At 43.6% G+C, this 16,314-nt stretch overlaps 1 protein-coding gene across 2 annotated transcripts; it reads left to right on the forward strand.

Moving 5' to 3' along the window:
* Positions 1–2,338: 2,338 nt before the first annotated feature.
* MMP23B (matrix metallopeptidase 23B) lies at positions 2,339–15,616 on the forward strand. 2 transcript variants are annotated; one of them, XM_010290748.1, is made up of 8 exons: positions 2,339–2,672; positions 6,529–6,674; positions 9,489–9,628; positions 10,876–11,043; positions 12,254–12,418; positions 13,303–13,413; positions 14,425–14,551; positions 15,229–15,616. In XM_010290748.1, exons 1-8 carry the CDS (start codon positions 2,502–2,504, stop codon positions 15,401–15,403), a joined length of 1,203 nt encoding a protein of 400 aa, XP_010289050.1. In that variant the 5' UTR covers positions 2,339–2,501; the 3' UTR covers positions 15,404–15,616. The 2 variants fall into 2 exon arrangements, with proteins under 2 accessions (XP_010289050.1, XP_010289051.1); XM_010290749.1 differs by having other exon boundaries at positions 2,506–2,672; positions 6,533–6,674.
* The last annotated feature ends 698 nt before the right edge of the window (positions 15,617–16,314 follow it).

The following is a 16,314-nucleotide window of genomic DNA, read 5'->3' on the forward strand; positions in this document are numbered from 1 at the left end:
TGCAAGAAGATAAATGACTAATGTACCGTACAGTCTCTTTCCCCATTCAGAATATTTCAATAACTCATGGAAAAGGGCTTGGCTGTGCTAACCTTCAGTAGCTTCATGAATACGTTTTTGGAAGCAATGAGGTCCTCAAGAATGTGCTTTTACTAAAGCTCTAGATACTAACTTGGGGGGGAGGGTCTGAGCCGAGATGTATTTTACAAAAATATTTACTTTCTTTACATTGGGACAAAGGAAATTCTTCGTTCCCTCAGGCTGTGTGGTTGTGTGAGTTCTCAATCTTTAAAACTCAGGTTCATGTAGTCATCTTGAGAAACAGTAAGGCTCTAACTGCGTGCTTGGAAGAGTTCAGGTTCTTGCTCTGCAAGATTCCATGCTTGGCCTCAGGCAAGTCTTCCCTGCAGCGAAGCAGGGTCTTAACCTGTAAGGTGCAGATAATAGTACTACCTTCCTACCTTCAAACTGATGTGAGATTCAATGCTCTGAGAGACTGTGAGATGCTCAGATACGCAGGCAAGTGGAGAAAGGCATATGTAACGGTGCGTAAGTTAAAATCTTTTTCAAACACTGCTGACTCTTTCTAGCCGTATGAAAGGTGGATGCACTTAATGCTGGTACGCAGTTCCGTGACTGAAACTCGGTGTTTTTCCAGAATAGCTCTTGGCTCAAGTTTTTGAGCCTCATTCCAAGGCAGGTTTTTCCTTCAAGACTCCCTTCTCAGTCTTTCTGCAGATGTGTTCTTGTCTACAGACTCTGACAGAAACTTGTTCAGGGGACTTGAGGCACTGGTACGTTTAGGAGTGTGTTGTTACCAATTTCTCACTTCATACTGTGGTCTACAGCTTAAACCACAAATGGAGGTGCATTTGCACCACTCTTTGGAGCTCCAAACAAAGCACTTTGAATTTCAGAGTGCTCACACACAGGCATGTTTCATTCTGCCGACTGTGCTACTGAGGAAGAGGTGTAACTATCCCTAGAAAGTTGCAGCTGACAGCTGAGATGAGCCAATATCTCGTACTGTTGACTCTGCTTTGGTCCGCAGGAGTTCAAGCCCTGTACCCTCGCTTCCATTCTTTCTCTTCCTCCTAATTCCAGCTTTCCTTTGTAATTCTACCCATAACTTCCTTCCATGTTACTCCTTATTCTGTCCTTCTCCTGGTATCTGAACAACTGCTGCGCTTTGTCCACTCTCTGCAGAAAGCATGTTTTTTCTTCGAGGGGGAGCGTGATGAAAATTGTGAAAGAAAGTTTTCACTAAATTGCACACAGAGGTGTTGATCATATTTATTCTGAGTTGCTTAAAAGCTTTATTTATTTATTTTTAAAAATACATTAAACTCATAAAATGTCGCAAGCTTGATTATGAACGAGGGGAAAAAAATAAAATTAAAACTTTTTTCATTATTAAAGGTGCAAAAACTTTCTGAAACCTTTCAAATGCTTTGGATATCCCCTAGGAATGTTTCATAGTGGCTGGCAACAGAACTACCCCCTCCCTGCCATTTGTGTGTGAAACTAGGAGATTGCAGAGTTCCTTTTCCTCTGTCTGGTCAGAGCTGTTTAGCTAAGGACATCCCACCTCAGGAGCATTGAGGTGGGACAAAAAAATGCAGCTATTTGTGAAAACCTGAGAATTTCTGAGTAAGCTTTTGAAAAAGCCCTGAATTTACTTCATGTCTGCAGCCTGGAGATGCCTTAAAGAATCTAACAGCTTAAGACAAACTGACCACTTCTCCAAGTCAGTCTTCCTGACGTGCTCAAGCTGAGGTACCCAAAATCAGTATGATTCTGAAAATGTCTTTCTCAGCGTGATAACCCCTTACTGGGTAGCTCCCAAGTACACAAGAAATTTGCAGGTCGCTTGCCAAGTCTGATGGAAGAGGGAGTTGATGTTTACTTTTGTCGGAGTTTGTCAACTCCCCGACCAGAATTTCCTAAGCAGAGAAGCCCTGCCTGCTGTCTCACAGCATCTCATTTTTCATTCTGCTCCTGAAGACAGTCCCTGACAAATGACAGCTCTTCTAGTGTTAAGCATCCCTAATGAAACATTCCAAGGGCATGATGCTGGCTTCTGGATTCCCTTTTTCTGCCCCCTCCCCCATTTTTTTCATTACATAAAGCTGACAACTGCAGATTTGTCCTGCTGATTATACAGTCAGTTAAAGAAAAGAGTTCATGTCCATCCCAGCTTGTTTCGCTTTCCTGCTTTTCCTCTGCCAGCCCAACTTTCAGCTGCAGTAATATGATACCACTTGGCAGAGGCTAAGAGAATCTTTGGCACATTGGAAAGAGACTTAATGTAAAGTCTACATTTTTTTATTTTTTTAGGGCTTTTTGAAACTCTAGTGATTCTGCACAACTTCAGCAGTAACTGCAGGGCTACTCACAAATGCTTCAAATGCAACTGTGAGCAAAAGGATTACCAATACATTCTGCGAAGAGAATGTCTTAGTATGTGTCGCATTTCCCTCTAAAAAGTATTAAAGAACGACATGGATCAAGTAGAACAACTTTCTGCAAACAGAAGGAAGAGCTTCCTCTCGGTTGACAAGAAAAAGAGCCATGGCTGTAGAACCATTGTGGGATTTTTATGCATATTCCCTGTGGTGGCTTTGCTGGCTATTGTGGGAGATCCAGCTGGAGCTGCAGTTCAGAAAAGTCAGGTAGGGGAAAGGATCTAATTCTCAAATGCTTGAAAGGGGAGTGGGGACATCAAGTATATGTGCATGTGTGTTCTTTTTAGAAGACGGATAAATTCAGGAAGCAATCTAAACAATATGTAAATAACGGTTAAGGCAATGGGATTAGTTTATGGCTGTTTGAGTCCCTTTTTGCAAAGGATACTAAAAGGTAATTATGCATCCAGCTAGAATCAGATTATTAGAGGTGTACGTGCAGCTTGCAGCCAAAGCGTGAGTGCACAATTTGGGTGGTTTTTCCTCAGAACTTTGGCTATTCTTCTAAGTAACTCTGCTTTCCCAGCCTAGTATGATGTGGCATGCATATATTCTGATTTCCATAGCAGCTGAGCTTTCCTAGGAACCCCAGAGGCAGGGCTCGTGGTCTGCAAGATCTAACCTGGGAGTTAATGCTGGACCTGCAGAAACTATTAGCTGATATGAATTCTCTTTCAAGGTCCGTCCATTAGCAAGATATACTGGGACAGAGTGGTCGGGGGAACTGTAGCAAGGCGCTGGGACTCTCAGAAGCTGACCTTAGTTTTTGCTTTTAGCTTAATTTTTGCTTTTAATTTTATGAGAAAACCATCTCCTCTAAGCGCTCGCACCCCCTCCTGCCGTTTGTGTTTATGAAGATCAAGGCAATGGCACCCCTTTTTTGCATCACAGGCTCAGGGCTCTTATTGATACGAAGTGAGAGAGTTACGTTCCTGTTTAGTTCATGAAAGGGGAACTGCATGAGGAGGACAGAGAGAGAGGGGAGTGAATTACACTCATTACAGCTCAATGAAGTTAATTAATGGTGGTCTGACTGCACCGGGCAAATAATGTAGAGCAGGGATGTTGACCAGTGTCTACCTCTATGTATGCTGGTGTCTATTGCAGTTGTTGAGAGAGGGTTGAAGCAGCTATCATTCTAGTACCTCCCAAGCTTTTTGAATGTTTGAGACCTTCACCCATAGTCGAATGGGTTTTCTCCTGGGAGCAGCCGACCTCTTCTCCAGTTCTGAGTACTCCCATAGTCTTGGTTCTTTGGCATCCTGACAGATCCTTTGATCCAAATGATGCTGTGAAATTTTTAACTAGGTCATTCTGTTTCCGTCAGAATTGTACATCTGAGCTGCACCATATGTGTGGTACCCCACCCTTCCCAATTCATTTTGCAACATATTCTTAATTAAAAGCATCCTGTTGCACCAGTGGTAGGTAGAACAAAGACTAGAGTAGAACAGAGACTGAGCAGAATGTTTGAGCAAGAGAACTGAACCCTCTGCAGCTTTCTTGATCTGGTGACTGGGTCAGATACCGGTTTCAGTGATTGGTGTTTGGCCCGAGTCACCCTTGCTTTGTTTTGTATTTTGAAGATAAGCTCAGTAAGGACACAGATTTTTGTTCCCCCCCCAGCTTGCTTGTTCAGCACTCATGGCCTTAGTGTTTTAAGCTCAATGGCCATAGAAAAGACAATAATTTTTCTTCCTCGGGGCTGCGGGAGTTTTCCATGTAGAAGGAAAAGCCAGCAGGCTGTTTCTGACTATCTGATTTTCCTCTGCTGATACCCAGGCTTTAAGAAAAGCCTTGGGATTTCATCCGATGTTAGTGGAATTCAATAGCCCCGTGGCAGAAGGGGAAGAATGGGCAGTGTCCATTACTCAGCCCGTGCTGCTTACAGCTCAGTGCGTTGTCGTAAACTGGAGACGGCACCGGTTGGGCTGTGAATTATAGAGGCTAGAAAGCAAATGCACTGAGTATTCTGCCGGCTTTGCTAAGGAGCAGTAGCATCTATCACAAGGATAGACAGCTACTGAAGAGTGTTAATACCTTGCCTCATCCCATCGTAAATTATCAGGTCTCCTGAGCCAGAGCCTGTGGACTGACTGCGAATTCACAGTACTAGCAATCCTGGGCTACTTCTGACTGATGCCAGAATGAATGTGCGGTCAGCCCCAGTACTGGCTTCTATTGGCATTGTATTGTGTTGCTTGTATTGTATAGGGATTGTAGAGAAAACAACAAAGGCAGAAAGGATTTGCCTACTTCTGCCTTACTTGAAAGAACTGCAAAAAAAGGGGAAATATCTTATCCTGTAATTATGAGCTAATCTTCTTCAGGCTTTTCTTACAGCTCCAACAGATCATTGATACACAGGCTAGTCGATCCTCCACCTGCCTGTGCTCCTCAGAAGGATGCAAAATTTTCCATTTCTATCAAGGAAAAATGGCATTCTCAGAGTAGAATCGGAGGTAGAAGCCACTGGAGGTGAATGGAGAGGGATAACAGCCAGTGTACTCACATCACACATGCCTTGGTGAAGAAGGGGCTAGGCCTTGCGCTGAGCAAACCAAAAAGTATGGGTTCCTCAGCCAGATCCCTTAATACAGCAAAGTAAGTGACAATGGTTAAATGGGAAAAGTGATCCCATTTCTCTCAAGACCAGATTGGCATCTGAAGACTCTTAGAAATGCGATCAAACACCCTGCCGGAAGCTTGCAGCTTAGAAGGCAAGGTATTAGTTAACATCTCTCTGTCTCATAGGTGATGTTCTATGGCCCTTGCATTCCTTACATTCAAAGACTCTGCTGATTTCAAATGGTGAGCCAGACTTCCAGCTGAGCTGGAAGAAAGACTGAAAGGCTGTCCTTCTAGGAAAGAAGGATACTGAGATTAGAACAAGATAGAAGGTAGTATGGCTCACAGACATGAGCAGAAGAGATGGGTTTCCTATTAGGATAGAGTCCCTCAGCCTTTCACCAGTAATGACTAGCTGTAGTCATGGAGAGATGCTAGTGATTTGGGCAGTATCTGGCAGCTGTTGCTTCGAGCTTTGTGTCTCTCTTTGCCATTTTGCTTGCTGTGAGACCAGGGGTTATGCTATTTTGACTCTAGAAGCCTCAGCTCTTCCATCAGTAAAATGAAGACAGCTCTTGCTTTCTGTAGAATGTGCTGTGAGGCTGAGCAAACTCCTACTGGTGCAGCTTTTTTAACATTGCCACTGTACATATTGCTTAGTGTCTTGGTGTCTCTGGACCAAAGATGATCCAGAGACAGGGGTCAGAGTCCTGAAGAGGGGAGGCAGAGAGGGTAGACTTCCAGAGAACCGTGTTGGGTCCCATTCTTTTACCTCTACTACTCAGGACTAAAAGGCTTTTAGAGTTTGAGTCAGACCTGTCACCAAATTTGATGTCTTTTACTGTGTGATGGCTTGAAATGTGCTCCAGGGTTTCCAGGGCTCCTGTTTACTTTGAAGGCATTTCAGATCCACAATGCAGCTTTATCAAGAGCTCTCTGCACAAAGGGTTGCCTGTCTCACTTGTCCAGTATTTAATTTCTGCTGTGGTGAGGCTGGAGAGCAATAGCGGAGTGAAAAGGAAATGAAGACTTTCCAGAAGAGCTGCAGGCTCGCTGTGGCCAGCAGCCTACTGAGGCCTCATTTCTGCTCCATCTGTGCTGCACTCCAAGAGGAGAGTGGAGTGGCTGCAGTGCCCTGTTCTGGAATTATGCAGCAGCTCAAGGGAGCCTACAGCACTGATCCTCTGTGATCCCTTGTTGAGGAGTGCTGTTCCCTTCCTTTCCTTGCATGTCTGATACAAGGCACATCCCAAGAACTCCTCACGGTATAGCCCCTCTTTTGCTCTGTCTTGGTTTTGTTCGGCACACTTGGAACAGGCATACCTTGCAAAGCACTGACTAGCTGATGCACTAGTCTTCTTTCCTGGACACCCGTAAGGGAGTACCAGTTGTGCTCCCCAGCCTCCAAATGTCCCATACCTGGTAGTTTTAGTTTTACACTGTTCAATCCTGCAGTCTCTCCCATCTCTTTCAACCGCCTGTTTTGTCTTTTAAGGAAGATGCCACATCACCTGCTCTTCATGGAGTGAGTGCCTCTGTTTTGCACAGTCCAGCTTTCCCACCTCGGCCTCCAGCACGGAGAAAACGATACACGATCACACCAGGGCACTTGAAATGGGACCACTTCAACTTGACCTACAAGTACGGACTTGCATTAGCCCTAAGAGTTAGCATTTTCTAAGTGACACTGGCGTCTCTGTTTTTCCTGCCATAGGTATAGATATTAACCATATGAATATTGCTAATCCATTTGCTAGGGAACGGATAGCTGCTAAAGCCATTTTAAAGTAGGAAGTATTTCTACAAATGCTACACCTCTCGCTTCGGCTGTGCATCACGTGAAGCATCATCACTGCATTAGAAGCTAGTAGCACATACAGCTGCTTGCTGAGGCTACTTTATAGTAAAACTAACTGTTCAGGGGAGATTCAGGCTTCAGACAGATAGGCTTCCCAGAACTAGGGACTTCCCTCAGAAGGTAGTGAATTGAATACCAACTCTGTCATGCTGGTATGTTTAAAAGAGCTCCATATGAATCTAAACCATCACTGAGGGGAATTGCTGTTGAAAGGTTCTGTGATTTCAGGAGGACAGAGCTCTGTTAGTGCTGAGTGCCTTTAGGAATCTTTCTCCCTGTTGTCTTTGGGAAAGGATGCCAACTCTTAGATTACTAACAAATAAACAATAAAAAGCCCTTGGCAATTCTAGGGTGAGTGAATGTTAACCCTAATATTTTCAGACACTTCTGCCAGGGAAAGTGACTGTCCAGGTTACTGATATCCAGCTGGATTTAACCGCTGCTCAGAACCAGCAGCATTTCAACAGTACCATACAGCCGTAGCATGGTCTGGTTTTGATATGAGGGAGCTATGTAAATGTGCGATGCCAGTGCTACTTCCAACAAGCAGGCTGTTCAGAGCCAAAGTTGATGGAGTCCTATGGATTTTCATGGTGAACTGTTTCTTATTGCTGTCTGGCTCTACTGCTACTGCAGGCATAAGGCCACGTCAGTCCTGTTTGGTGTTCAGCCTTGAGGCAGCTCTCTCCCTGTCCAGTGTGATGGGCTGTGGTGGCCACATCCTGAAAAGATGCTTTTTCTCTCTGGGAAAATATTAATGGCATTTTGGAATGTGTTTCAGCAGAGTTTGCATGAGTTCACACAGAACAAGGTTCAGGTAATTCACTTAGAAACAATTTTGTAAGATGAGCACTGGCAGGTAGAATCAGACTGTCACGGTAAACCTCAGACTAGCAGGAGTCCTGGAGGTTTGACTGAAGAAAGATCCGTTTTTTCACTCCTGGCTGAGAGTCTGCACCTTCCTGGAGACACGGGAGTCAAATCAGGGTTGTTTTCAATGCCTTATGCGATTACAAAGGTCCTTTTAATGTGGCTGCTAGCTCCAGCCACTCCTGATTTTAAAGTGCAGAGCAAGCCCCAAACCTGACCTCTCAAGAGAGCTGCAATCACTAAGTGTTAAACTGCAGTGGCTCGCATGGCAGGTCACAGTGCATTTCAGAAAACACTTGAAAGTGGCCTCTGGCAGCAGCAATGTGTGTTACAGCTTTTTCTTGGCGTTGGGCTGAGGACGTCGTTATGGAGCTGTGAGGGTCTTTCTCACACTCTGGCTCTGTGGAAAGCTGACCAGGCTCTGACTGTAATGGGTGGGAGAGTTTTCTGTTACCAACAGATAAGGAAAGGAAAGCATTTTGAGCTATGTTGCAGTGGGTTTGGCAATGGAGGTAAGGAGCGAGGAGGGCAAGTGGGGCAGGCAGAAGGACAGCAGCAGTTGTGTCTGTCTTGGGAGTTCTGCACTAACCCCAAAAGATAATTTGCAAGGTGTGGCTGATGCTGCAGTTATCTCTAGGTAGCTGTTACACCATCAGTTACACAGAAGTCTTGTTGTAACTGTCGCTAGCCTTATTTGCTCGATGTGCGGTGGTGGTGGTTGGTTGTTGCGTTGTTTAGTGGGTGATGCTGCAGTGCTGATCAGCACGTGTTGACTTCCCGGTGGACAGCAGGGGTTAGTTCTGCCTGTAAGCCCAGACAAAGAACGAGGGGCTGGCACGAACCCGACTCCTTCACACTGAGCAGAGAACGCATATCTCCCTTTACGCTCATCCCAAACAGGCTAAGCCTCATGACACTCTTAATTGTCCAGGTTTACACTCATTAACAGCCTGGCTTGATACGAAACCTTCTGCTCCCTTTAGGATGTGCTGGGACGAAGGGAGAACATAAACAGCATAGCTAAAATACAACCAGAGGGGATAGCAGAATATACACAGCTTTTCCCAATTGCTACGCTTCAGGCAATTTCCTGAAGGCAGACCTTCTTTTGGGACAAGGTAAGTTTCTAGGAGCCATCTGTACATTTCCATGGTTCTGCCATCCTGCACCAGTAGTTTTCTTACAGTTCAGCTGTATCTGTGGCCTAAGCAAAAACCTCTCTCCAGTCTCTCTCCCAAGTGATGAGATTTTTCCAAAGGAAATAACTTGTCATACCATCAAGCCTTGATAGCCTTTGGAACCCTCTTTTAAAAGGTCTGCCTGAGAGTATTATAATTCAGTGTGTGCACATACATTGTAGCCTAAGTGTTATGAATAGGACTTACCTCGTCTGCTGCTGAAGTGCAGTTGTTTCCTCTTCTAGAAACACTGCACAATGAGAGATGTTAGGATAAAAATGGTTTTCCAAGAGAACCTTGTCTAAAATGATGTGCTTGAGGAGGGACAAAAGCTGTAGTCCAGAACATGTGATTGTAAAGAATACCAGTAATATATTAGTCCCTGCAGGGGTTTTATTAAATATTCTTAATATCCAGCTCGGGCTACTCCTGTTTTGAACTTACTAGAGTGAATGAAAAGACTTGATTGTCTGATGCAGCCTTGAGAGCCTTCAGCTGATGTTGGAGAAGGCAACAGCATTTTCCTGAAGTTGTTCTGTGTTTCTACAGAATCCTCTCCTTCCCAAGAAACCTCATAAATGCCAGAGACACACGCAAGGGACTGGCGGCTGCATTCCGAATGTGGAGTGAAGTTTCGCCGTTCAGTTTCAGGGAAGTGCCACGCCATGTAGCTAGCGACTTGAAAATAGGTAAGGCTGCATGGACTCCCGGACTGACGGAACACTCTTGTGTATGTTAACTCCACGAGGGACTTGTAGAGCTTCAGTATGTAAACCAGGAGTTTGGAGGCAGGAGACAGGCCTCCTTTCCTGTGTGGACTTGGCAGAGCCTCTTGGACAAAGATTGGGGCATTGATTGCCCTTAGTCAGGTAGAGAAACTATTAGTTGCTCTAAGGAGATACTAATATCATAATTAACACTTTCTGTGAATCTTGCAGTTGGGAAACTTTGGGTATTTGACGAGAATTAACCCTCAAAATCTGCCACTGGGACAGGATTATCTCTGTTCCACAGGTGGGGAAATTGAATATTGAAAGGTGAAATGACATATCCAAGGTCACACAGAGCCAAAGAGCAGGTGACGGATTCCAGCTTGTTCATGGTTTTGGTCTCTCTTCTCTTGATCCCCTTGAAGCACCACCTTTTCTCTGTCTTCTCTCTCCTCCCCTTCCCCTGCCCCTGTATCACTGTTCCTTCCTGAGTTTCTCAGGTCTAGAAAAACGTTAGTGCTGAGCCATTATCTGCTTAGTCTCAACTCCAGATGTAAATTCTTCCTGGGATTTATGGTCTGTGTGAAATAATTATTTCCTGTGCAGATGGCAGCAATATTGAAATAACCAGCAGCTTTACCATTGTTTCGCAACATGCTCTTCTCTTGTGTTGCATGACGCTACTTACAAGCACATGATAAGCCTTCCCAGGGGCCTGTCCTGCTGCCACCCGTGAGCTCCAGGTGGCCCAATTCCAGTGGACGCAGGGTACACTGTGATGCTGCCGTGACGCTAAGCAGCAAGACGGAGAGCAGCTATGACTAACTGTTTATTTACATTTTAAATGGAACAATCACATCCTGGGGTTATCATGTCATTGTCTAGCTTCTCTCCAAAAAAAAAAATTTCCATGTGGTGTTGCAGAAGGAGCTCAGCATTTCTTTCTGAAAAGTAGACTCATTTGTGTCTGTTGGAAACAGCTCTAAATCCAGGGTTGTCACAGGGCTGAGTAGTATAGTTTGCATCATTCCTGACAATCGTTCTGCATTTATTTTTCCTTGTGTGGCTCTGTAGGCTGGAAAAAACGTGGGATACCATAAGAGATTTTTTTTTAATATATATATATATATGTATTTTTTTTTTTTTAGCAAATCACAAGTTTACAGATGTCTGTCCTGGATGGGCTTACCTTGCTAGATATACTAAATCTGCTGGTTTTTTCACAGGTTTCTACTCTATCAATCACACAGACTGTCTGGAGTCTCTCATTCACCACTGCTTTGATGGAACAACAGGGGAACTTGCCCATGCCTTCTTCCCACCCAATGGGGAAATCCATTTTGATGACCATGAGTATTGGATATTGGGAAATACACGGTTCAGCTGGAAAAAAGGTAACACGTCTCAGGGGTTACATAATTAACGCCTGCAGGATTTAGATTTTAGTCCTTGCTCTGTGGTTTACTTAGTACGGGAAAGAGACAACAGAAATGGTTGTGATTTTCTGCAGTTTTGGAAGACGTTCGTCTTGCTGTCATGTGACTGAACTACTCTAAGGGACCGTGTTTGGTGGCAGTGCCATTTCTTTCTGTATAGTTCGGTGGACTTACTCGATAGTTCAGACACATACTCAGTAATTACATCTGGCTTCTGCCCAGGCAGGTGCGTCTCGGAGAATGCTACATGTTTTAGTTTTCCTGGGTCTGCAGTAATCTTTGGGTTTGTGGGCACCTAAAAATGTCTCATGTTACTTACGGCTTGGTGTTTTTTCTTCTTGTTTTTTTAAGCACTGTCAAAACTAAACTAACTTTAATTTAAAAGCAGATGGTCCCTGACTAACTAGCAAATTCAGTTCATACTATATGATCAACTCAGTACTTTTTTTTGAAAGTAAGATATTTTGCTTTTCATCAAATAAAAAGAGAGGAGGAGGGATTTCAGGTGACCTAGAGGGACTTCTATCCTCCTTGCTTTCCAAAGCACAGCAACAGATAAGATCTAGGGACAAAGACCTAGAAGAGATGAGTTTCAAAGCAAGAATGTTAGTATCTATTAGTTTATTATGCAAGATACCAAAACAGGTGTCAGTAATAACACCTCTTGTGAGTCAGCCTTCAGTTAAAATCCATCTCTGCTGGAAGCAAGCTTCAAGATGCTACCGAGAAATTTGAGTTTGACCTATAGACTACGGGGGATGCAGAGGTCAATCGGAGGCTTTTTCAGACTGGAATACTCCAGCTAGCAATCTCGTTCCCAAACGGCCATTTCCAGTTGTGGCTATGGGCTGTGGGAACAACGTTAGCAGAAAGCTGACAAGAGCAAGTATTGCGCAGAGTACTTGCTTCATTTCAAACATTGATCTTCCAGAGCAGTGTTCCTGTAGTCTGGTAGAGTGGCTGTGTGTTCTGCTGTTTAAATTCAGAAGCATGTGGACATAACTGGCTAATCTATTTGCACCCAAGCAGCTACAGAGAAGATGAAACTGGGGCAACCTTTCATAAGACCATACTGCCCTAGTGCTAAAATACTTCCTCTGGTTTTACACCAGGATTGGCAAATGTACTTTACCACACAAAGCTGGCTGTTTTTCCATTTCTCTTCCAGGTGTTTGGCTTACAGATCTGGTACATGTAGCCGCTCACGAAATAGGACATGCCTTAGGACTCATGCACTCCCTAAACCCCAATGCCCTGATGCACATCAATGCCACTTTGACTGGGAAAAAGACCATCTCTCAAGATGAAGTCTGGGGAATTCACAGACTTTACGGTAAGGAAGCCAGGGTTGTACTCTGGGCTCCTCTGTATAAAGAAGTGTCAGTTGGATCCTGTGGAGCTCTCATGGTGGTAGACCCTCATCATTTGGCAAGACTAGGCTGTAAGCCAGCAAGCAGTAGGAATCTTACTCCTTTTGATGCAAAGTAAAGCGAGAAGGCTCGTGTAGCATTGTCCGTTTCCAGCACTACTAGCTTCAAGTGTGATAGACAGGAAGCTGGAAGCCTTACAGACTTCACGCTTCCACCTCCCCCGATGGCAGTTCTGAGAGGACTTTCAGAGGGGTCAGTCCACGGGGTGTCCGCAGACACCTCTGAGCAGAGGCATAGGCACTGTGTGTATTCTCATAGGCCTAGCTCGTTATGCCCCAGCCCAGCAACCAGCTCTGGGCATGGACTCTTGGGGCCTTCTGTGCTGTGGCTTATACAAGAATAAAAGGCTGATTTTAGCCGTGGAGAGCCCCAACAACTCGCACTTGTACATTTACAAGCATCAGGTGCGCAAAGGGAAGCTCAAGTACAAAGGAAGGGGGAAGGCAAACAGCTGTTAATTCTTCTTTTGGCTGGACTCAGATGTGTTAATAGAACATGACAAAACTCTCCGCAAACCAAACTGGCCGTGGCAAGATTCTCCTGAGCTCCAACACGTTTGCCTGCTGCTCTTCAAACATCACCTAGTGTAGGACTTCAAAATAGCAACTCTCTTGAATGCTACTGCATGAAAGTAACTCAATACCTGGCACCCTGCTCTATTTACTGTGCTCCTGTTTTAGATTTCTTCCTGTCTCAGCTCTACCACTTACATTGAACAATCTGATTTAGGCAAAATGTCAATTTACTTCTCGGAATCCCTCTAATGCCTTGTCTCCTTCTGTTTCAGGATGTAAAGACAGATTATTTATGTGCCCATCATGGGCACAAAAAGGTTTCTGTGAGAAACGCAGGAAGCTGATGAAAAAGCACTGTCCATCTACCTGTGACTTCTGCTACGGTATCTCTTCTTCTGGGGTTCCTGGTGGGGTTTGCACAGAGGGAGGAGGTCGAGAGAGGTTGAAGTTTAAGCAGTGTTAGCTGCAGGGAGAGGCAGGATCTTAATTCCACACTAGAAATCGGTGGCTGCAAGCAACTAGCCCCATCCAGCTCTCATGAGAAGCAGAGCAGAGATGGCCTCTTACACATTGGAGCCAAGATCAAGGCTTGGAAATTGGCAATAGGTTTTATGTTTAAACATTTTTGGGTCTAAAACATTAAACTGTCCCATTCTTCTCTAGTTTAACTGAAGCAAGGATAGGGAATTTCTGAAAACACAACTACTCCGTGTGCCTCAGACTGCTCCCCTTTTGGACCCAACTGAGGAAGTGAGATGCTGATGAGTAAATTCAGAGATAAGAGATGCAGTTCAGTTCCTGATGCAGTGATGGGACATAAACAAGACAAATGACATCTCAAGCACAGCTGGACTTGAGCTGCTCTGCAGAAAAAGAGATAAAGTATGTTAATCACTTTATCTAGTCTCTCAGTTTTATGAATACAGATCAGGGACTAATGCAGGATCAGGTCAAGTTACTGCAGCTGTGGAATTAAGCTTCAGATAAATACCTACTGACCTTAAGATGTGCTGCGTAACTAGTTCCTCTCTCTCCAGTACAGAGGTATTTTTTTTAGACCAGATTAATGCAGAGATGCAGTCAGATAATTACAAACACATGTGTTCTAGGGGACTGTTCATATACTGAACGAATACTCTTACATATATATGAAACAGGCAAGTTGATTTTTATCCATACCCGTCAGGTTACACGCCACAATAATTGTTATCTTTGTATATGAATAATGTTACAAGTCCATCCAAGGATTGCTCAGGAGGCATTTTTAAATTAATACTTTTAAGGTTCCTTAGGTGATGATGATGTAATTCTGTGAAAGTGTTTTGGAATGACTAAAGCTTGATAATGAGAAATGCTAACTTTTGCCGTTTCTTTCTCTCACTTCTGATGGATAGAATTCCCATTTCCAACGGTCCCCCCTACTCTGCCCCCACCAAGGACAAAAACCAAGACTGTTTCTGAAGGCAGGAATGTCACCTTCCGCTGTGGACAGAAGATAATTCATAAAAAAGGCAAAGTTTAGTAAGTGCTCCATCATTTATTCTAGTCCTTTAGGAGACTTTCCAGCTTACATACCAATTACGGAATTATGACAAAACACTGTAAATAAGAATGCAGTTTGTCTTCTGGAGCACATCACTGTCTCATTCGGCACCCAGAGTAGAAAGGGAGGTGGCTGGCTAACTGTGAGAAGGGAGCGTGCAAATACTGCTCATAACATTGCAAAGCATTTAGTCTGAAAGCAGAGCTATCAGAAATGAGCATGCTGAGTTGAAGAAGGATAAAATCCCATTGATAGAGGTCGCACAAAGATAATTCTTACCACCAAGTGACATTCCCTGGTGCCATATTCTGCAAAAAAATAGTGTCTTAAATTTGCCCTTTCAATTAATAGTTTGTTAGCTCTTACTAACGTACGCTCTTACTAACATGTTATTTCTGGATGTATCTAAAAGTGAGAGAGAGATGGCCAAGGACCCAAATTCCCACCAACTTTCAGCAAGATTCAAGCTCCTAAACTACTCACTCAGGATAGTGCCCTAAAATATACAGTAAAACTTAACCTTGTTTTGTTGAATTCCCATCTGTGCTGTACAGTTACTGAAGCAAAACTTACCAGGAAAAAGAAGAACCAGTAACACATATTGCATTGTACTGGACACTTTGTAATTTAATTTCTATTCTTTTTCTTATGACAGCTGGTATAAAGATAAGGAGCTTCTGGAATACTCATATCCAGGTTACTTATCCTTAAATGAGGATCACATGAGCATCATTGCAAATGCAATTAATGAAGGAACTTACACTTGTATAGTAAAGAAAAAAGAAAGAATCTTGACTACTTATTCCTGGAGAATCAGACTGAAGCACTAACGAGGCCCTGGAATCAGCACTTCAATTACTGCTAGTTCTGTTCCAAATTTGAAATGTTTCTTTGGCATTTTCTATTTAATCTCCAGTAGCACAACTGAACTAAATCAGTTGCTTCCACACCTTGGGCAAAAGAGACTCAGACTTGATGACTGGAAAGTAAAACTTTTCCAAATTAGTTTTAATGATAAAGAATTTATCAAGTATGTGCTGTACAAACAATTAAAAAAATTTTTTTTAAAGTGTCAGATTGTGCAGTTGAACTGTGTGGATCGCTGTGGACTGCTGAAAAACAAGAACTTAACTCTTCATGAAACAAATGGATGAACAGATTGATGGCTCGGCTATGTTGCAATGGAGACAGAGGTACTGTGGAAGGAAAAAGACCAGTTATGCTCTGTAAGTGTTTTGCTGTTATTTTTTTTACATCCTGGTGCATAGTACTAGAAGAACTTATGAAAAAAGCATAAGACCTAATATTACTTTTTCTTGTCAGAAGGAAGATGTAGGGTCACAACAAACCCTTTCTAATTATTCCATTCCACAATTTTGCCATGTTCAGTTCAAGTACCCACAGAACATCTTTTTTCTCCCCACCACTTTCCTGTGGTTTGTATTTATTATTTGTGTAATCTTATTCCAATATACTATTTACCTCCATCAGCAGCTCCTCGTAACTTGTCCTTTAGGTGTCTGATCAGTAAGCCTCGACTCCTGCAGTACAGATGAGGTAACTTCCATCACTGTCCTCCCCTGGTCACCCAAGTGATGAGGTAAATAAGCCATATCCACAGGAAAATAGCATTAGTATGGGTAGGCAAAGCCTAATGCACTCCAATGTCTACAGCAGGGGAGCATTCATTTGCACAGTTAGGAATCCCTGACAGTCATTACGTTTAGCGAGATCCTTATCC

The sequence above is a fragment of the Phaethon lepturus genome, unplaced genomic scaffold, assembly GCF_000687285.1.
Source record: "Phaethon lepturus isolate BGI_N335 unplaced genomic scaffold, ASM68728v1 scaffold7857, whole genome shotgun sequence".
NCBI classification, from domain to species: Eukaryota; Metazoa; Chordata; class Aves; order Phaethontiformes; family Phaethontidae; genus Phaethon; species Phaethon lepturus.